This window comes from Falco cherrug, chromosome 16 (assembly GCF_023634085.1).
Source record: "Falco cherrug isolate bFalChe1 chromosome 16, bFalChe1.pri, whole genome shotgun sequence".
In the NCBI taxonomy this organism is placed as follows: Eukaryota; Metazoa; Chordata; class Aves; order Falconiformes; family Falconidae; genus Falco; species Falco cherrug.
The window spans coordinates 4,510,401-4,530,637 of NC_073712.1; the positions used below are offsets into that span (position 1 = coordinate 4,510,401).

At 54.4% G+C, this 20,237-nt stretch overlaps 3 protein-coding genes across 5 annotated transcripts in view; 1 reads left to right on the top strand and 2 right to left on the bottom strand.

Annotated features, from left to right (window-relative positions):
- Positions 1 to 127: 127 nt before the first annotated feature.
- On the bottom strand, positions 128 to 11,825 carry ZNF76 (zinc finger protein 76). Of its 3 annotated transcripts, none has more exons than XM_005447032.4 (15): positions 11,693 to 11,825; positions 9,900 to 10,092; positions 8,157 to 8,237; positions 6,904 to 6,981; positions 6,555 to 6,757; positions 5,682 to 5,759; positions 5,159 to 5,275; positions 4,840 to 4,915; positions 4,142 to 4,267; positions 3,604 to 3,783; positions 3,109 to 3,342; positions 2,587 to 2,717; positions 1,658 to 1,810; positions 1,435 to 1,548; positions 128 to 1,073 (listed from the first exon to the last, which is right to left on the bottom strand). In XM_005447032.4, exons 2-15 carry the CDS (start codon positions 9,970 to 9,972, stop codon positions 969 to 971), a joined length of 1,749 nt encoding a protein of 582 aa, XP_005447089.2. In that variant the 5' UTR covers positions 9,973 to 10,092; positions 11,693 to 11,825; the 3' UTR covers positions 128 to 968. The 3 variants fall into 3 exon arrangements, with proteins under 3 accessions (XP_005447089.2, XP_055583949.1, XP_055583950.1); XM_055727974.1 differs by lacking the exon at positions 11,693 to 11,825 and adding an exon at positions 11,264 to 11,419; XM_055727975.1 differs by lacking the exon at positions 11,693 to 11,825 and adding an exon at positions 10,334 to 10,415.
- Positions 11,826 to 11,877: 52 nt separating this feature from the next.
- RPL10A (ribosomal protein L10a) lies at positions 11,878 to 15,721 on the top strand. Its single transcript, XM_055727977.1, has 6 exons — positions 11,878 to 12,011; positions 12,236 to 12,310; positions 12,450 to 12,530; positions 12,875 to 13,023; positions 13,927 to 14,099; positions 15,519 to 15,721. Exons 1-6 carry the CDS (start codon positions 12,007 to 12,009, stop codon positions 15,687 to 15,689), a joined length of 654 nt encoding a protein of 217 aa, XP_055583952.1. The 5' UTR covers positions 11,878 to 12,006; the 3' UTR covers positions 15,690 to 15,721.
- A 1,927-nt stretch (positions 15,722 to 17,648) lies between these two features.
- Positions 17,649 to 20,237, bottom strand: part of SCUBE3 (signal peptide, CUB domain and EGF like domain containing 3) — a 51,677-nt gene continuing 49,088 nt past the window's right edge. The window contains exon 23 of the mRNA XM_055728406.1: positions 17,649 to 20,182. Coding sequence (XP_055584381.1) covers positions 20,033 to 20,182 — 150 coding nt within the window. The 3' untranslated portion in view covers positions 17,649 to 20,032. The remainder of the gene's footprint in view (positions 20,183 to 20,237) is intronic.

Genomic DNA, 20,237 nt, shown 5'->3' on the forward strand with positions numbered 1-20,237 from the left:
TTTGGCAGGACATTTTTGTTCAATTCAACACATCTGAACTTCCCTAATCCTTACATCTGCAAACTAGTAACGTCCACCCCACCCTGCGCCAGCCACGGGCCCTGGGGACTGAAAAAGAGAAGGGTGCTGCTTTTTAAAAAAGAAATTTTTAATTTGTTTTTATTTCAACTCAGTATTTTACATCCAAGTCTAGCTCAGCCCCTGACAAGCGCTGGTTGGCTTTGGTGGAGGGAGCACTTTGCTCTGCCAGGGAAGTTTGCTCGAGAGCAGAGTGTGATAAAGGGATGGGAGAATGGCTGTCGGAGCCAGCCCGCGCGCTTGCTTCAGCGTCAGGAACCGGTCACCTCTCCAGCCACGGAGCCCAGGACAGCCTGGGCTTGCCTGGATGGGGCTTTATTGCTTCTGTGCATATGCCACCCCCTTGCCCCTTATCTGGAGGGGTGGGCAGGAAAGGGGAGCTATGGGACCATTCCTAGAGGGAGAATGCAGGAATTACCTCTCCAAAAATATTCTATGCTCTCAGAGACTGCCGAAATCTCCGTGACTCCATCTCTCCAGCAGAAGATTGGCAGATCTTGGCAATCTTAGGCATCGAGAAATAAAATACCAGAAGACAAAACCTGCCATCTCCTCCAGACAAGAGGGAGCTGGTGCCCAAGGCAAGGAGCAGGAAAGTTGCTGCTCAGAGCCCAGGGAAACAGCAGAGGCTCAAGGAGAAGGCAGCAGCCAAGTATCTTCAGCATCCCTCCATGGATGCACGGGGTCGCTCTGGGAGTTCAACGCTGCCGGTACCAGCGCTCACTGCCTGCGCGCTGCGCACGCTGCCCACTGGTCTCGGATACTTTCCCTCGCTCGTGTACTGCATCTCTTCCACACACCAGTGGGTCAGGCTCCTGCAGCTCCCAACATTCCCGCAGAAAACAGGCTCGTGCTGCCTGCTCTCCCTGCTCAGGAGACTCTGCAGGGTCTCAGCATCCATTCTCGGCCAAGGCTTCGTCGAGCGTTACAGGTTCGTACTGGATTGCTACTGTGGTCATACTCATGGCTTCCTCCAGGCTCGGCTGGTCTTCCAGCTAGAGGAAAGAGAGGGAGATAACACTGTCCTCCTAAAAAGTGGGCTCAGGAGGTGCAGGCTTGCTCAGGGCAGCCCCCACCCAGCAGGACGGAGGCGTGAGGGATCGGCAGTGGGTGACACAGGTAGGAAGCAGAGGGGCAAAGCAGAGAGAGAGACGGCTGTGACGCGGAAAGGCTGTTTACAAAGGAGCGTTCTGCCATCCACGGAGCATGTCCCTGCTCTCCTCTGTACACAGGGCACCTGGGGATTAAGGAGCGAGCACCCTGGGCAAAAGGCGACGCAGCAGAGCAAGGGGGTAAGCGCTGAAGCCAGTGGGTGGATGGGGAATGACGGGGAAGGTGGCAGGAGCTGTGTGGTACCTGCACTGTGATGTGGGTGCCGTTGGTGGTAGCCACCAATGCCACCTGCTGATGACAGAGGGATGTGGCGGCCGATTCTTCAGCCATGACTGCCCCCGACGTGACTATGGTAACCTAGAAAAAGTCAAGAGCAAAATCAATCACGTTTTAAAAGCCAGGGCAGTTCCCTTCTAGCAGGCTGTTTCTCTGCAGGGTAAAGGGAAGGTCCCAGTTCTGGGCGTACCGGCTGCATCTCAGCACCGTCGGTGTGGGTCACAGTCACGGTGTGTGTGTCATCACCTGCCAGCTCCTCCCTGGGCACAGCGAGGGCACCGCTCTGCGTCACCATGCTGATGGCACTGCCCAGGGCCTGCAGGTCTTTCTGCAACACGCTGACCTGGGTGAGACAACAGGGGATGCTCTCAGCCAGGAGGGCTGCTCAGGAAGCTTTATGCAACTCCCGACTTTAGCAACACAAAGGTCTCGGAAAGGATGAAATACTCTCTCTGCATGCAAGGCCCGGGGCACAAAGAACTCCAAGGACTTTGTCAAGGGTCAGGGACAGAATCGACTGAGAACTCGCAGACCTCAGGTCTCCAGCCCTCCCCCTTCTACCACACCTCTCCTTCTGATTTAGTGTCTTCTCTCCAGGCCCTGAAGGGACAGATTGTGCATCCCTGCAGCAGGGAACATCTCAGACTAAGAGGAAACAAGCATTCCTCGTGGCAGCTGTTTCCTTTGCCCCGTGCCACAGAAGGGAGTTTTTCCCAGTCAGCACACACGCAGCTGGTGGAGGGAAGTACAAGAAAAGCACTGCCATAGTCAAACAATGAAAAAAACAATCTCCAAATCCAGCCTGTGTCAGCAGAGATTGGGAGCTGCCTCTCAACAGCTGTCTGGGAGGTGGGGGCTGCCAGGCGCTGCATGCAAGCCTCGGCAAAGCCCTGCAAGACCCCGTGCAGCAAGAAGGTTCTTTACCCCCCACATCAAGACTGCAGCAGTAGGGTAAGGCTGTAAGGAGGGAACCCTCATGACAGACAAGAGCCCATGAAGACCCAGGGTCTGTTTTACACTGGAAAAAAAGCCTTAAAGAGAACACCAAGGCTGAGTAGAGGCAGAATCTCACTCAGGTAACTGCTCTCTCCCCCATGCTGGAGGCTGTCAGCATCATACCGGCTCTGTCCCACCCTGAGTGATAAGCGAGACGTGTGTAAGCATGCCATCTTCCTCTTCCTCAGCCCCCAACTCCGACAGGAAAGCAATACACTTGCTGTTGTCGGGGAAGTCTCTGTCAGTAGCAGCAGCTGAGTCAGGGAAAGGGAAGAGCAAAAGGGGTAAGAGAAGTGCTAGCTGGAACTTGAAAGCACACACCTGACCATGGGACCTGAAGGGGCCAGCACAGGAGACCAAGATCATGATGACAAGAGCCCGGTGCTGGCCTGGGAAAAACGGTCTTTACCTCTCCCTGTACTACAGAACGGGCAGAAGTCTGTTCCCAACCCATGACATACCCCGAGGACCATGGGGAGCCCTTTTCTCTCATCTGGGACACAGATCTGGGGGAGGCAGGAGGCCACAGCACAAAGCTGGGCCTGAGAGAGATGAGCAGCTACAAGCTCTCGCTGTCGTCTCTCTCCCCTTTGCCACATGGCCTGTCCCAAGCCTGCTGCAGGTGATGGAGGAGGGGTCGCTCACCCTCCAGCTGATGCTGTTCGTAGAAGGCCTCTTCGCTCTCCTCGATGACCTCCAGCTCGCCGTGGCTGCTGCGCTTGTGCATGGCCAGCGTGGAGGTCTGGCGGTAGGTCTTCCCACAGCTATTGCAGGTGTAGGGCTTGCAATGCGTGTGGACCACGTGGTGCTTGTAGAGGCTGGAGTACTCAGTGAAGCGCTTTCCACAGTCTGGCACAGTGCACATGTACGGCTTCTCTCCTAGGGCAGCGGCCACAGAGCAGAACTTAACCCACTCACCCTCCTCATGCTCTGGGAAGGGATTCCCCATCAAGAACACATAGCTGGAGGTGACCAGTGGAACAATCATCAGCCAAATCAAGCAATTCCTATTTCCTTTAACTCCCTGGCTGCCCCCAGGATGCTGCCCCTGCAATGCCTGGCCTGGAAATGCCCATTTCAGTCCCACAGATTTTTTTTCCCCCGCTGCCACATGCCGTCCGTGCAGCCTCCCCTTCTTACCTGTGTGGATTCTCATGTGGTTCTTGTAATTGGTGGCACTGGTGAAGCCCCTCCCGCAGCTGGGCTCAGGACACATGTACGGCCGCTCGCCTGTGTGCGTTCGCATGTGAACCTTGCGGATGTTGGATGTGGTAAAAGAGCGGCCACAGCCCACAAAGGAGCACTTAAAGGGACGCTCACCTGCAACGACGGAGTAACGTGCATGAGAGTCCTGCTGCAACGCAGCTACCTGGAGCGCCCTGGACACCTGTGTCCCTTCACTCTGTAGTATTACAACGATGAGACCTCGGACCAGACCCAACTGCTGGCACATTTTTCTCTAGCAACGCTGGCATCCCTACTCCTTTTGCTCTGCTCTTTGAATCGAGACTCCCTAGTACTACTTCTACTAGCCATTTACTTCCGTCTGAAGACAACTTAAATTCTGCCTTGCTCCACCCAAGACACAAAAAGGCCTGTCCTGGACAAAGGCTGAAGCAGTACTTTATCTTGGAGACCCTTTCAATGGGCAGCTCAGCTCTCCTCCGGCACTGCTCACCTGTGTGGGTCCGAATGTGTTTCTGTAGATCACCAGAGGTTTTGAAGGCTTTGCTACACATGTCTTCCGGGCACTTGTACGGTTTCTCACCGGTATGCGTTCTCATGTGGCTCTTCAGGCTATACCCTGTTCAGGAAAGAAACCACAACTCATTTTATAACGAGAAGGAAATATGGCAAGCTGTGTACTGCCTCTCCACGCATTTCTGAATGTCCATCCTGTGCCTGCAAAGCGGAAGGGGAAGAAACACCCAAACAGCCTCACACCAGCACCACCACCTCAGCTTCTTCCTGTAACCCCTTTAATCTGTTCGTAGTTTAAGAAGGTAGATTTAGATCAGACATCAGGAAGAAATTCTTTGCTGTGAGGGCAGCGAGGTGCTGCCACAGGGTGCCAGGAGAAGCTGTGGGTGCCCCGTCCCTGGCAGTGCTCAAGGCCAGGCTGGACGGGGCTTGGAGCCACCTGGGCTTGTGCCACATGTCCCTGCCCATGGCAGGAGGTGGGAATTAGATGATCTTTAAGGTCCCTTCCAACCCGAACCATTCTATGCTAATCGAGTCTCCCATGCTGCATTTTCTTTTCAGAAGGTTCTACAAGCTATGCCTCTTCTTGTCTGCTGGAAAAAAGCCGGGGCTGATACTCAAAGAGTGGTTGGGACTGGACAGAAAACAAAATTTGCTCAAAAGAGAAATTGTTACCTGTAGTAAATCCTTTCCCACAGCTTGGGAAGACGCAGGTATATGGCCGGTCACCTGTGTGAGCACGTTCATGTACCTGGAGAAAAGAAAGAACAGGTCCCTAAAATGAGGTCCAAGACAAGGGGGAAGGAAGACAGTGTGGAGGAATTTAGCCAGTGGAGAGAATCTGAATTTCTCTGTTGAATTTTGCCTTGGCCATTTAACACATCGGGATCTGCTGGGGAGCCAAGCCTTTTGTATAGCACCATTCTGATCTGGCACTAGAACATGGGGAAACGTCTGGACTTCACGCCGTGTGACTGCGTGGTACCTGCTGTACCTTTAGATGGTTGGCGGTGGTATAGAGCCGGCCACAGCCTTTGTATCCACAACGGAAAGCTTTACTGCTGACCTGCTGCCCGTTTTCACTGCTGTGCACTTCCTCTTCCTGCAGATCCTGCCCAGAGACATACAGATATTAACTCAGCGAGCCACTACCGCAGGCTGTGCAAAGCCCTCACAAATAATCACCCTCCTTGCTATATACATCTACACTCCTTCGGCGATCCTCACAAAACCATGCTCCTACAAACTCAGCTTGTACACACACGGTGCAACCCAGGTGATGGGACAGGGGTCCAGGAACCAGCATTTCCCACTGTCACCTCCCAACTCACTGGGTGTTCTCAGACATGTAACTTGCTTCTGCGCTTCACTTAGCTCATTTGTAAAACTTGTAGCTTAATATATTTGCTAACTTTGCAGAGAAGCCACAAAACTTTTTTAATTACTAGCTGGCAAAGTGCTCTGCCCCCAGAGGAGTTCATCCTAGTTTGAGAAATGCATCACTGAAAAACACAGACCTGGGAAGGGACATTGCTGGAGTTGTCACTCTTCGTATGGCAGGTGTCTGTCACTTCCTCCTCTTCTTCGTCAGACACCTGTGAGTAAAGAATCGTGGGCACTGCTTGTGCCTCCCTGCACAGTGTGGAACAGGTGAGCAAACTAAGCAGGAAGGCATTCACACCTCCTCCAGAAAGCTAGAGGAGGCCGATCCTACCACAGCAGCAAGGTCTCCACTGGCAAAACTTAAGGCCGCCCAGCCCAGCACTGTATCAGCACACCCCTGGTAGCCCCTTCTCACACACCACCATGAAGGTGGGAGAAAATGGCAGCACCCAAGACATTCAGATGGAGCAGGGCAATGACAACACATTGGGATATGAAGCTATTTTGGGGTTTTGAGGCCTCTGTCGACATGGGGAACAGCAGCCATAGCTTAGCCACTCCTGACCTGCGAAAGGCTAGTTTCAATCTGCTGCCTGAACCACCTCTGGAGGAGAACATCATACCCAGGTTGCATTACAAAAAAGTCAGGCAAACAAAGAAAACACCTACAAAGGAGGATAAAAACACCCAATCCAAGCTGTATCACAAGCAGCTCTCTGCATTTCCCAAATCTGTGCCTCCAGCAGGTTAAGGGTGGCAGGCCCAGCACTCTCCAGGAACTAGCTAGCAGGAGCTGCCCCCTTCTAGGTCCTTAACTGTCAGCCACCTGCCAGTGGTGGCACTCTCACTGGAGCCCTCTCCAGTTTCTCTTCTCAAAGGTGGCATAGCTGAAACCCAAATATACAGAAGTACTAATGGAGGACACTTAAACCACAGGCCAAGTGTGAGCTACTACACCAGCCCCTCACTGCTGCTGGCAAACCATGAAAGAAGCACCGCGTCCTCACCTTACTGGTGTACGTCTCTAATGCACCCACAGTCTTGACATCAAAGGCATCACCTTTCTCCTCTCCAGCCAACTCCTCCAGCCCAGTTTCCACCTGCACTTCCAGGATGGTGCTGCCAGGTGGGATGATGACAGGATGATGTATGTAAGCAGTGGAGCCATCCTCCAGCTGGATGGTCTCGAAGGTGCTGGGGTCATAACTTTCTGCAAGAGGAAACAAACAAAAATCAAATGTAAAAGAGCTGCTGAGTATGAGGCACCCTTCATCTCCCTGGGCTACCTACAGGAAATCTGTGGCCCTTCAGCAGCTTCTACTCCAGCTGCCAAGGGAAGAACAGGGAACACTTTACCTTTAATTGTGCTGTGTATGTAGGCCATACTGCCATCTTCCAGCATCACTGGCTGACCATCTTCAAAAGCCACAGACTCTAAAAGAAAAGAAAAAAAAAATCCACACACTTTACTGGAAGACTCAGATGGAACAGAGGGGATGCTGCACCAGTTCCTGAACCCAGCAGTATTCCTGCCCACGGAAGAGGACACAGCAGGGCTGCTTGCTTGCACTGAAAGTCAACAACAGTTACAGGTTTTCAGACACCATTTGGGCCCTTCCAACAGGAATTATCAGGTTTTAAAGACATCCTGCATAGCTTCACCACACGTTTTAGCTCACTGGGGTAATGGAGTCTCTCACCAATTCCAAAATGCCACATTCTGTCCCAGAAAAGGACAGCTTTGGCACAGGGGTGTGTACAGAGGAACACCAACATCCCATGGCAGGGGAAGCAGGGGTGAGAAGGAAAACTCCTCTCACTGTGCATGTGTGTTTGGAGGCAGAGAAAGACGATGAAAGGAGGAAATGGGCAAAGCCAGGCATACAAAGTGGATTTCCAGCAACGTTTTAAGGACAGAAACGGGAGGTGGCATACCAGGAACTTGGGAGGGTGAAGGAAGGACTGCCCAAAGCAACAGAGCTCTTTCTACCTGCCCTTTTACATCTTACTGTGGTCAGGGAGGACTCCTCTGTACCACTCTGGTGCCTGCCACATGAAATGGATTCCCATCACCTCTCAGATTAATTAATGTTACCTCATTTTGGAGGTGACATTGGCTGATGGATCAATGACCAAGGTGGCATTGCTTCCAACCATCCCCAACCTCACCCCCAGACACCTTATTCCAGAAGTAATATGTTATCTCATAGCTCAGAGGAAATTCCTGTCCAACTTCTCCCACATGAAACAAACTTCGTTTGCACTCTGCAGTTGGAACAAACGTAGCACACAGCTTACTGGCCTTGCTTGTAGGCTGGTGAGCTGTCAGACTGACAGCTGTGAGAGCCCACAGGTGAAGTAACACTCAAACATTTGCTTACACCACCTGCAAACTTGTCTGGTCAGATTGCTAAGAACTTTGCAGGAAATCTATGTCCTTGCTCATTCAGCCTCAAAACCATGGGCACTAAAAAAAAAAACCAAACCTACACCTATATGGACTTCTTAGCCAGAGCTAATTTAGGAGTCCGACTATTGGAACACAGACAATTGCAGTTACACCTAACAAAGTCCTTCTGAAAAGAAAGAGGTGAATATATGGTCCTCACCTTTCTGAACTGTCATCTGATGGATATAAGCTGTGGTCCCATCTTCCAGTTCAATGACTTGCCCTTCAAGCAGCTTTTCACCTGAAACAGTTTAAAAAAAAAAAGCCATCAGCACTGCCTGCAGAGTCCAGTCTTTCTGGTCCCATGAGGTGCCTCCTTTACCGCATCTTCACAAGGAAACCAGTCCCACAGAAGATAGCAAAACTGTTACTTATAGGCTGTTATTTATCAAGCTTTCTCCTGAACAGTCATAGAGGCACTTAACTTCCAGAAATACTGGAGCTTCCCTTTCCTAGACAGAAGGATACAAGACAAAGAACCTCAGTCATCACTTGTTTACAAGCTGCCCTTCACAGCTCTGTAAGCCAAGAAGCAGAAAGAACGATGCGTGCTAAGCGTTTTGGATCTAAAGCAGAAAGCAATTATACTTGTGCTGGATAGAAAAAAATAAATAAAATCAACTGGGAGCTTTTAATGGCACCAGCAAAAGCCTTGAGATTTATTTTCTTCTACTTTGGCAGAGGATCTACCCTCTGGAAAAAAAATTACAGCACCTAAAGGGATCTAAAATCCTTTAAGCCTGGGCCAGGCTCTTTTCAGTCTCTTTCAAGCGACAGGACAAGGGGTAACGGGCACAAACTGCAACACAGGAAGCTCCATCTGAATATGACAAAACACAACTTTACTTTGAGGGTGACAGAGCACTAGAACAGGCTGCCCGGAGAGGCTGTGGAGCCTCCTTCTCTGGAGACATTCAAAACCCACCTGGATGTGGCTCTGTGCAACCTGCTCTACGAGAACCTGCTTTAGCAGGGGGTTGGACTAGATCATCTCCAGAGGTCCTGTCCAACCCTGACCATTCTGGGTAAAGCATAACCTTGATGGGTTGTGAAGACTGGATTCTTAAAATGGCCTGAGTAACCCTGTGACCATGGTTTAGTTACAAAATTATTTGATGCAAAGCATCAAAATGCAGAGCATTGCTCTATCCCACTGGAACATGAGGAATGCATGTTGCTTTCACCTGATGCACAATGTTTGGTGGGGGTGACAAAACCTAGTGGTTTCAAGATAGTCCAGCTCCACTCACGTAATAAACTTGCAGTGAGTTAGCACAGAAAAGAAAGCAAGGGAGCAATCCCCAGGACATGAAGCCTTGCAACTCAACCATCCTGCTCCACAGGCTGGGAAACGGTGCATTCCTTTTCTAAGGAACAGTGGGTAGCGGAGGAAGGAACCCTTCACAAACACCAGAATAAGGACAGGTATTAAATTTGGCACCGATACTGCTTCAGTTAACCAACTCCAAGCTCAGCACACCTTTGAGTGAGAAAAGCACTACTGTGAACCAAATTCTGTGCATCTCGGTGAAGTAAAACATCCTGCTTAGCTTCAGGGGAAGTTTTGGTTGAACAGTCCTGCAGGCCATAGCGTGACCTCCATTTCCCCAGTTGTCCCAGAAGGAACAGGACTCACTAGTCTGAGCAGAACCTTTTTTTTTTTTTCTACAGCAACAGCTCTCCCACCTCCAAAGCTTTATTTTCAAGCCAGAGGCATGTTTTATTTCTGCTGCATCACTCTTCTGTGCAAATCTAACAGATAGTTGCTAGCTTCCCATACAAAGGGACCACACAAGATGTACGATAGCTTGTGCGCCACGAGAGCACTTTTGATAAATCTGACTTTCATTTCACAGAATCGATCAAGAGACTTTTTGATTTTGCAGCCCAAAGGATCCGTTACCTTTGACAGCCTGCTGAATGTAGGCTGTCGTCCCGTCACTAAGGGTCACTGCTTGCAAGCCCAAGCTCTCCATCCTGCCCTGATGACTGGTCTGCAGGCATGAATTATCACTTCACTCAGCGTGCTCACAGAGAGCACTGGGACCCAGAGCAAGAGGTTTGTGGACCGGGGAGTTGTCTTCTTTGTTGCAAACCTTAAATAAAAAGAACAATTCAGATTTTATTTTCTCCCAACATATGTCTACTCACTTTTGCACATTAAGAAAGGCTTGAATGGCAAACTATTTTGGAGATTATAAAGAATAAAACTGGATGAAAGATGCACCCTTCCCATATAGGAAGGCAGGGCTAACTAGCTATTCCACAGACAAATATAAGGTAAAGCTTTATCAAGCCAGTGAGCTGACAGACTCTTTTTAGAGATCGTGTAAGTACCATGTTCGAGCCCTTCCCAACCTCCAAACGATCTGCAGGAAAAGTTTCCGAGTACTTTAAAGTCTGAACCTACAGGCTGAGGGTGTCCTGTACTGCAAAAGACAGGGGCAAGATTATAAGCTTTGCCCTGGAAGCATCTTCACCCTCTCCTCCCTCCCCTGTCCAATTCCCAGGCTTCTGAGGAACAGAATTTCAGGCCATAAGCAGATGACGTTAAAACATCTACAACCCCACAAGTACATTTCGCTGAAGAGGCACTCTGCTGACAGATTATCTTTAAAAGCAGCTGCAGTAGATTCTTGATGACTAATCTCTGAGATAGCCCAATATTTTATCATTTTCAGTTCCAGGAACAAGTCTGCCCGCTCTGTCTGTCACTGCAGCACCCAGGGGTGCAGCCAGGCTTTGTGCCACGCTTAGTGCCCTCTGACCCAAGCGATCTCTCCATGCGATAGCTCCTCTCCAACTCCAGCAGATTCTGCTGGCTTTTAGGGCTGGCACCACCTGAGAGACACTGCAGCTCGTTTCCCAGCAGAGGCTCTGTCCCAGCAGGGTGGCTGGGCAGTCGAGGCCCCTTTGAGCTGCCACGGCTGCCATGCAAGCCGTGGTCTATCAGCATTACTGGAGGGTCCGCCGTGCCCTGGAAGGGATGGGACAGGCGCTAAGGAAAGCCAGGTGGAGGCTGTGGTGCAAAGCCACCCAGGAGGTGCCAGGGGACCCGCCTCAGGGAGGGCTGGGGACAGGACGGGGCCTGGCGCCATGGCGTGCCCTGAGGGAAGCGGCGGGGCAGGCCTGGCCCAGCTGCCCTGGGGGCGCCGGGGAGACACGCCGGGGCTCCCCCCGTGTTATTACCCAGGGAACCGGCGGCAGCAGCTCTCCAGGAACGGCAGCTCCTCAGCCGCCACCTCCCCCACCATCACAGACACCGACCTGCTGAACCCCGACGGGGCCGAGTCCGCCGCCTAACCGCCATGCGCCGGTGCCCGGGCCCTCCTCGCCGCGCCCCGCAACCCGCATAGGACAGCGCTCCCCGCCGCGGCTCAGCCCCCCGCAGCCCGTTATTCAGGTCCCGGGGCCCCGCGGTCCCGCCCCCCGGAACTGGGCTGGCTGGGCCGCGTGGGGACGGCGAGACGCTGGGCGGCCCGTGCGCGGGGGCAGCGCATGCGCAGTGCCAGCAGTGAAGCCACGGGCACGGCGTGCCCTCAGCGCCCGGGGCCAGGCCCTTCCCGGCGGGGGGGCAGCGCGGGCTTTCGGCCGGTACCTGCCCGCGTCAACCTGACGAGGAGGTTTTGAAACACTGAAGGCCGACCGGGGGGAGCTGCCCCAGCAGCGAGGCGCTGCGCCCCGGGAGCTTCTTACCCAGCAGCTCCATCCCGTTTCCTTCTGAGGGGAGGCCGGGACCGCGTCCCCTAAGCGCTGCGGAGCGCCGGCGGGGCTGCCGGCCTGCCAGCCTGAGGCAGGAGGCAGAGAGACCGCGGCTGTTCGTTTAACAGCGGGGGAGATGGCGGTGAACGGCCCGCTGGGAGAAACGGGGAGCAGCCGACCCGGCCGCCGCGTCCCGCCACTCCCAACATGGCGGCCGAGTCGCGCGGCTAAATCTCGCGAGATTCCCGCCCATATTTATACCGCACGGGGTAGTCGCCCCGCCCCTTCGGTCCCGGCCCGCCGCCGCCATGAGGTGAGTGCGGGCCCGCCGCGCCATCCGCCGCCATCCGCGCCCGCAGGGAGCCTGCGGGGCCGGCACCGGGTAGCGGGGGGCTCGCCGGGAGCCTGTGGGGGCGGCCGGGGGGGAGGGGGCGCGGGTGGGCCGGGCGGGGCTGGGCCGAGGGGCCTTGTCCCTCCTCTCCGCGGGGGGCCCGGGCCGGGTGAGCCCTGAGCCCGCGCTGTTTTCCCTCCCCGCAGCAGCAAGGTCTCCCGCGACACCCTGTATGAGGCGGTGAAGGAGGTGCTGCAGGGCAGCAAGACCAAGAAGCGCAAGTAAGAGTCCAGCGCCATGGCAGGCCCCGCACCATGGCAGGCCCCAGCCTGTCACAGGCCCTGGCGCTTGGCCGGGGTCCCCCGTCAGCCCCCCCCAGCCCGGCTGGGCCCTCACCCGCGCCGCTTCCCCCTCCCTCAGGTTTGTGGAGACGGTGGAGCTGCAGATCAGCCTGAAGAACTACGACCCCCAGAAGGACAAGCGCTTCTCCGGCACCGTCAGGTTCGCCACCCTCTTGCTCGCACCCAGCCGTCGGCCTGCGCTCCTGCCCTGCTGCCCGCCCCCACCGCCGGGCTGCCGCAGCAGGAGGCAGTGCTGAACCGCTTGGGTAGTTCAGACCACCCCAGCTAAGGGGGTTCGGCTGGACGGACCCCTACCCTGGGTCTTAAAACATGAGGGGAGGTGTGGGAGGCCCCTGTGCTGTCCCCACCGGCCTGCTGGAGAAGGCAGGTTACAAGCTGTGGAGGAAGATTCCCAGGCACTGTGGTAAGGTATCCCTGTGATGGCTCCCGTGGAAGCCTGTGGTGCTGGCGGTTTGTAGTCAGTTTGGATCTTCTGTCCCCCAGGCTGAAGTCGACTCCGCGGCCCAAGTTCTCTGTCTGCTTGCTTGGGGACCAGCAGCACTGCGATGAGGCCAAAGCCGTTGACATTCCTCACATGGACATAGAAGCTCTGAAGAAACTCAACAAAAACAAGAAGCTGGTGAAGAAGCTGGGTGAGTGGTGGTGTGGATCGGGCTCTGAGTACCCTGGCTGACCTGGGAGGGCAGGGTCAGCGGGACAGTTTTCTCTGCGCTCAGATTTCCGTGTTGTGGGTAACTGCAGGGAATAGAGAGCTGACCAGAGTCGGCCCGAAGTACAGAAATTGGCCTAGAAACTCCCCAGAAAAACCAACAAATTGTTACAGTATGGAAGGTCTGACAGGTCAGCCCTCCAAGAATGAGGTTGGTTGCACTCCAGAAAGAAGGGAGGGATACAGGAAAACATTCCTGACTTTGAAAGTTTCACCCTCAGCTGGTGTTCCTCGCTTTCCTGGTCAGCAAGCTGGAGCGCAGCAAAAGCAGAGAAAAGCTTGAGGCAAAAGTTTGATTTAGTCCATGAATGGAATGAAATTTGCTTATTTTCACTTGTTGAGAGATTAAGTCCTTTCCTCCCTCTAAAGTCAAAGTCATGTTGATACAGATCGTAGGTAGGCAAGAGAAACTTCCCACTCAATCCATAATTAGCCATGGAACCCTAGGCAGTTAGGGAGTGACATAGGACACCACAGCTCCTGGCTCAGCCTCTCAAAGCTGGGCGATACCATCCTCCCCTTATGCGCATCTTGTCACCTGTGGCTCCACAAATGCCAGTTTCTTCAGGGAAATGAACTGTGTACAGTTAAGAGCGTGCCATTGGGGTGCAAAGCTGGGTCCTGGTGGGTTCGGTTGTTCTGACAAGTAACTTGGTATATATTAGTAAAACCAGTTTAGGTTCACGTAGACAGGACTGGAACCAGCCAAGACCGTTCAAATGCATGTGTTGGGGCTGCGCTGCTCCGCTTCCCTCGGCAGAACGGTTAGTTTTGGGCTCGGTGTAGGAGCAGAGAGTCCGTCCTTACCTACATTCTCTCCTCACAGCCAAGAAGTACGATGCCTTCCTGGCTTCCGAGTCCTTGATCAAGCAGATTCCTCGAATCCTGGGTCCAGGCCTGAACAAAGCCGGCAAATTCCCTTCTCTCCTCACCCACAATGAAAACCTGGTGGCCAAGGTTGACGAGGTCAAATCTACCATCAAATTTCAGATGAAGAAGGTAAAACAGAGCTTTTCTTCTCCAGGACAGCTACCTACCTGAGGGTTATTCCTGGGGGGGGGCACTTGTCCGTGGCTGCGATCCGCGGTCTGGGCTGTAGGTGTCCCTCGAGTGTCTTCCTCAAACAGCAGCCGGGGACACAATCTCTGTAGCGAAGGGAAGGAGCCGTGCAGCTGCTGGGTAGAAAGGAGGAACAATTTATCTGTTGTTGAAAGATGTTAGAGCAGATGATGATGAGATGATCTCAGTGTTTCAATGCGGAGCACAATCAGGCATGATTAACACTTGGCACAGTAAGCGGGTGACACTTGCAGGGTGGGCCCCCACGGGTCTGTGCACACGGCAGGAGGCGAGTTTGGGACTTGACTCTGCAAGTGAACTTCGGAGTGGGGCTGCAGATAGCTGCTCTGGCTGTCAAGCGATGGCAAGGCGAGCTGACTCCCTAAAACCAAAATAACCCCGTTCAGGCATTTTAATCTCGTGTCAGCGCTCTAAATGTGACTCATGGGTATTAAGAATTAACTGCTCTGCTAGCTGAGGTGCATCTTTGCACTCCAGCTGATACGGGCCCTGCAGGCACAACAACTGGGAGGACACAGCAAATCTGATAGTTTGCAAATGCTTGAGCATTTTAAGGAACTGAGCTAACGATGTCCTGACACTCTGCCTGTCAGTTCGCTCGTAAATCCTTTTGTCTGCAGCCTGTGGGGAACATTGGATTACAAGCTGCTTGGGGAGGCTGGCGGGCAGAGGCTTGGCCTCTCCGAGTCTTGTGTGTGGAAAGAAAGGGCTGGTGGCTGGTGCCCAAAATAAAAAGCGAAGCTGGCGCTGCGCTTAGCAGCAAAGTTTGGAGCTAACAGCCTGTGCCGCACCGGGTTAGCGGTTTGCAGGGCACGTGCCAGCGCCGCCTCATGAGCAGGGCGTGGGCACAGAGCTAAACTAGAGGTCTGCTCCCGCTCCAGGATGGCGTGCTTAGTGCCCGCCTTCCCCTCGTGCCCGCCTTCCCCTCGTGCCCGCCTTCCCCTCGTGCCCGCCTTCCCCTCGTGCCCGCCTTCCCCTCGTGCCCGCCTTCCCCTCGTGCCCGCCTTCCCCTCGTGCCCGCCTTCCCCTCGCGCCCTTCCCGGTTTCCCCATCTCTGGGAGGCAGAGCCCTCCCTGCCTGCTCCAGCTCACCTTTGCGCTGCGAGGGAGCAAGCTGCTGTTCAGAGGTGGTGGCCAGCTGTGGCCAGATGTGCTTACGGGAGCCATGTGCCAGACAGCGCGCTCTGGGGAAACGGCCGTGGATAAGCTGGAGAAGTCATGTCCAGCTGACAGAACACGAGACAATTTAATGACTTCAGAGGCAGCCACCTGGCTGCGACCTTTGATTTCCCCACAAAACCTCTGCCTGTGTGAGTGACGCTGGTGTCCTTGTCCCCAGGTGCTGTGTCTGGCTGTGGCCGTCGGTCACGTGAAGATGACAGAGGACGAACTGGTCTACAACATCCACCTGGCCATCAACTTCCTGGTGTCCTTGCTGAAGAAGAACTGGCAGAACGTGCGTGCTCTGTATATCAAGAGCACCATGGGGAAGCCCCAGCGCCTCTACTAGTCAGGCAGCAATAAATCTTTAGGACACCTACAGCTGCGTGGCTGGTTGTGTTCCTCCAACACTTGCTGGGGTTTGCTGAGGAGCTGCTCCCTTGTAGCAAGAAAGGGCTGGAGTGCTGTGTGGAGCTGGTAGGGGTGTGAATTCAAGCAGAGTTTCAGAGCTTCTGAGGGAAGGAGCCTCATCCTGCACTCAGAGCAGGGCGGGGACCAGCTCCGCTCGCACCCAGGATGCCCAGAACTGTGGTGCTGAGCACAGCAGAAGGCGCGTGGCGTGGGCAGGACCCTCGGCAGCCGTGCTGCAGCCCCAGCTCACCCGCAGAGGGGACACTTGCCTCGTGGTGCTGCGGTCACCACTGTGCACACAGACCTGCCCAGTCCCAGCAGCCTCCCTGCTCGGGGGAGTGGGCGGGGGGGCACTGGGGTTTGTAGGTTTCTGCTGCCCCCACAGCCACCAGCGAGTGGGGCCGGGGGTCCTGCCCAGCAGCAGCTCATGAGGGCTTGATGGGCATCTTCCAGCTGGTCCCAGTTGTATTGATGGGCATCTTCCAGCTGGTCCCAGTTGTCTTGATGGGCATCTTCTAGCTGGTCCCAGTTGTCTTGATGGGCATCTTCTAGCTGGTCCCAGTTATACTGATGGGCATCTTCTAGCTGGTCCCAGTTGTATTGATGGGCATCTTCTAGCTGGTCCCAGTTGTCTTGATGGGCATCTTTCAGTTGGTCCCAGTTATACTGATGGGCATCTTTCAGTTGGTCCCAGTTATACTGATGGGCATCTTTCAGTTGGTCCCAGTTGTATTGATGGGCATCTTCTAGCTGGTCCCAGTTGTATTGATGGGCATCTTCCAGCTGGTCCCAGTTACCCAGAGATGCAGGGAATGGAGGGTGCTGGGAGTTGAGCTGCAGCTCAGCTTGGGGGCAAGGTAAAGTGTTTCCCATCCCTTCTGCTTCCCTCTGAGCGAGTCCCTGTCCAGCTCCACGTTCTGGGCCAAAACTGAGCTACGTTGCGTCTAATTAACATATATAAATAGGTTGTGTAGTGACTGGTGAGCTTATGGAAGTGTGTAGGACTTAAGCTTCTGGAGGAAACAAAAAACCCCCGTGCCCTTGAGAAGAGCTTGTCTGAGCATCCGAGGGAACAAAACAATGAAAAAGGCTCCGGATCCTGCTGTTAGAAACTTTTAAAAGAAGCGTCAGGGCCAGTTTTTGAAAGATCAACACAACACCAAGAAATTCCATTTAATAATTAAAAAAAGACAATACAAAATGCAAACATTTCTTTGTACAAAGTTCAGATACATTTTTTTTTCTTTTAATCAAGTGCAAATAACTTCATGAACTACATCTTTTCTCATTAATCATTTTTGCTGGAGATGGTAAGTCCTGGCCCGCTGCAAAAGGCAGATATAAATATTCCAACATGAAAAAAAAAAACCCACCAAACCCAAACCAAAAAAAAACCACCCAACAACCCTTATTTCTGTTCACCGCATCAAAACATTCAATACCCCCGAGAAGTGGCTGAGGCGGCAGTTTTCAGCCCTTCAAACCCTTTCTGAGTTGCAGGGGTGGGCGTGGAGGAGCTGAGCTGCAGGGGAAGGGGTGTCTGGTGGCCCCGTGGACCTTTTTTGGGGGTTTATTTGGGAGATTTGGTGAAAGGAGGAGGCGTTACCAGGTGTCTGGCTGTTCGGGATGTGCTGCGCATCCTTCCAAACCCGCTTTAGGGGAGCGGAGGTGGCCAGTGCAGCCACAACGGTGGCAAGCAGGACACCCCGAGGCTCCAGGAGCCCCAGTGCCCCGCAGGGTCACGGCCACGGCCGCCCCGTCGTGAAATCACAAAGAATTAATAAACTCAGAGCATGAGTGGCTGCATCGCGCCGGGGCCGCCGCAGCGGGTTTAGTCATTCCTGGGTTTTTATTTTCGCTGTTGGTTGGTTGTTGGTTGGTTGGGTTTTTTTTTTTTTCCTTCTAAATATGAAAGACCCTTTCAACGGTCACTGCTCTGCTGCGACTGCCCCAGAGCAATAAACTCCCCCCCCCCCAAATCCCTACAACAGCTTTTGTGCATCAAAGCAGCTGCTTTCAGACACCAACCAAGTGACAAACAGCTCAGCCCGCAGATGTCGAGCTTCCAAACAGGCTGGGAGCCGGGCAGCAGGAGGGGTAAATCCACAGCTGGGATGAATCAGGACAGACTTTTCCAACCGACGCATCTTGGGGACAAACCTCAGCCCCCTGTGCCAGCGCTCACCCAGCCCGCAGCCCCTCACGGAGCCCAGCACCAGCTGCCGGGGCGCTGGAGCAGCACGGACGGAGGAGGGAAAACGCGGGCACCGGCAGCTGCCTCCTGGTTTCGGCAAGGACAGACCTGGTGGGACGTGCAGAGCAATAAATTATTGGTTCGTTAAGAGCAAGGCTCGGCCCAGATGTGGTCAAAGGGACAGTGAAGGTCGAGCGGTGACAGGGATGGGAGGGGACCTGCCAAGAGGAAAGCCGTAGGCAAGGCGACCACATTTAGCCCTGGCTCTTTGGGAGGATGAAGATGGGGATGAAGCATGGGGAGGTGACAGCCGAGAGCTGGTGGCGGGGCTGGAAAGGGAGGAGGAAGAGGGATGACCGGTGGCAGCAGTCGCCTGTCCCCAGGGGTCCTGTCCAGCCAAGTGAAGATGCTGGGGGACAAACCCGTCGGTGACATCGACCTGGCCACTGTCCCCAGCCGTGCCTGCCTGGGAAGCTGGGAAGGGCAGGTGGCAGTGAAGGGGCAGTGGCAGGACGGGGTCCCCCAGGATCCGCATCCCACTCCCCGGGGAGGGGCTCCGGCAGCACCCCAGCAGGATGGGCATGCGTGGAGGGATGGAGCCAAAGGGATGGGGAAGAGCTGAGGGGGGATGGCTGCCCCCCCAGGGCTCTCCACGCCTGGGGGAGAGAGTTTGGGGCTGAGCGGAGGGGCAGGTCCCATCTCCTCCCAGGCTGCCCCCCGGGACCCTGCCTCAGGACCTGCCCCCCGTCTCCCTCAGGTCTCAGCTTGTCCCTGAGCCCCTGCAGGGAAGCAAAACAGTTTGTGACAAGCAGGTGACAGGGCCGAGGTTTGCACCCACAAACGGGGCATCCCGACAGCACGCAGCCACTCCGGCGGTTCCAGCTCCTCCGCCGGCACACCGGGATGCTCAGACCCCCCGCAAAAACACCCCATCCATCACATGCCGAGCTGGAGAGGCACCGTCTCCCTCCCCAAACAGGGGGTTTTGTCGGGGACAAATGCAGCAGAAAAGGTTGCAAGGCCTGAAAACGCCATCCCGCCGGTCAGCGGCAGCCCAGGGCTGGGGTCACTTTGGGTGGGTGGGGGTTTTTGTTACAGACGCACATTCTCATTTCTCAGGCAGGTATAAATATCGTCGTTTCTAGTAGAAAAAAAACAAAACAAACAAAAAACCAAAAAAACTTCCCTCTAAATAATATAAAGAAGACTCAAATGATTGCACTTAATACATATGAAAAGGTAGAAAGGAGGATATCCTAGTGCACAAACATTTACTCCTGCTCTTCACAAAGCTTGCTTTTCTGAGTTACTCTTTGGCAGAGCTTGTAAGAAAGTCTGGTTTCTTGGCACAAGTGTCTGGAGGGGGGGGGGGGGGGAGAAAAAAAATAAAAATGAACCCGGCTGAAAGTCCTTCTCCTTTGCTCCCTGTTTTCTCCCGTGCAGCCAGACATTGTTCTCCGGGAATGTGGCTTGGCTGTGCTTTCCTCCCAGCGCCAGCGCGGCTCTCCAGCGGGACGGCCACTGGAGCCACCACGGTTGCTGTTCGCTGGCGTGCTTTGCCGATCTCTCCTTTAAATTTGCTTTTGAATCAAGTAGGCTTTTGAACAATCTTTTCCCCCGATCTCTGATGCCGATACCCACGACCCAGGCGCTGCGATAAATGCGGCGTTACCTTCCTGCACTCCTCGGCGAAAGGGCTCGGTGGGGCTGCAGCTGGCGCCAGCTGTGGGGGCTGGAAGGACGGTGACCCCCCCGACGTCCCGGGCTGCCGGTAGAACGGGGACAGACCTGGCGTAAAGGAATCCAAAGGGAGGACAGAGGACGGCGAAAGGACCGGTGCTTTGGTTTCCTAAAATGAAGAAGCTGCTTTGGAAGAGAGGAGTGGCTTCGCCGGCAGCTGGATGAGACCGGAGCATCCCCCCCCGGGATGGGGGCTTGGCTCTGCAGGGAGCAGCGGAGAAATCGTGGGGGGACATTCTGCAGGGTGAGAGGCGGTGGTCCTGCTGGAGCCGAGCGGAGGAAGGAGAAAATTGGAAAGGAGAAGGAAGGGAGAAGAGGGTTTCCTTGGCGGTGGGGGGTGCGGGGGGCTATTTGTAAGGCCGGAGGAAGCTGGAGACTTTGGAGCGGAGGAGCTTGATGAAGGAGCGGGGCAGCATCTCCTTGTGTTTCTCCGTGTACTTGAAGTAGTTCTGGGGGTGCGCCAGCACGTCGAAGAAAGCTTTGATGAGCTTCTTGTCCTGCAGGGAAGCCAAGCCGGAGGCAGGGTCACCATCCCACCCCAAACGGAGCCAC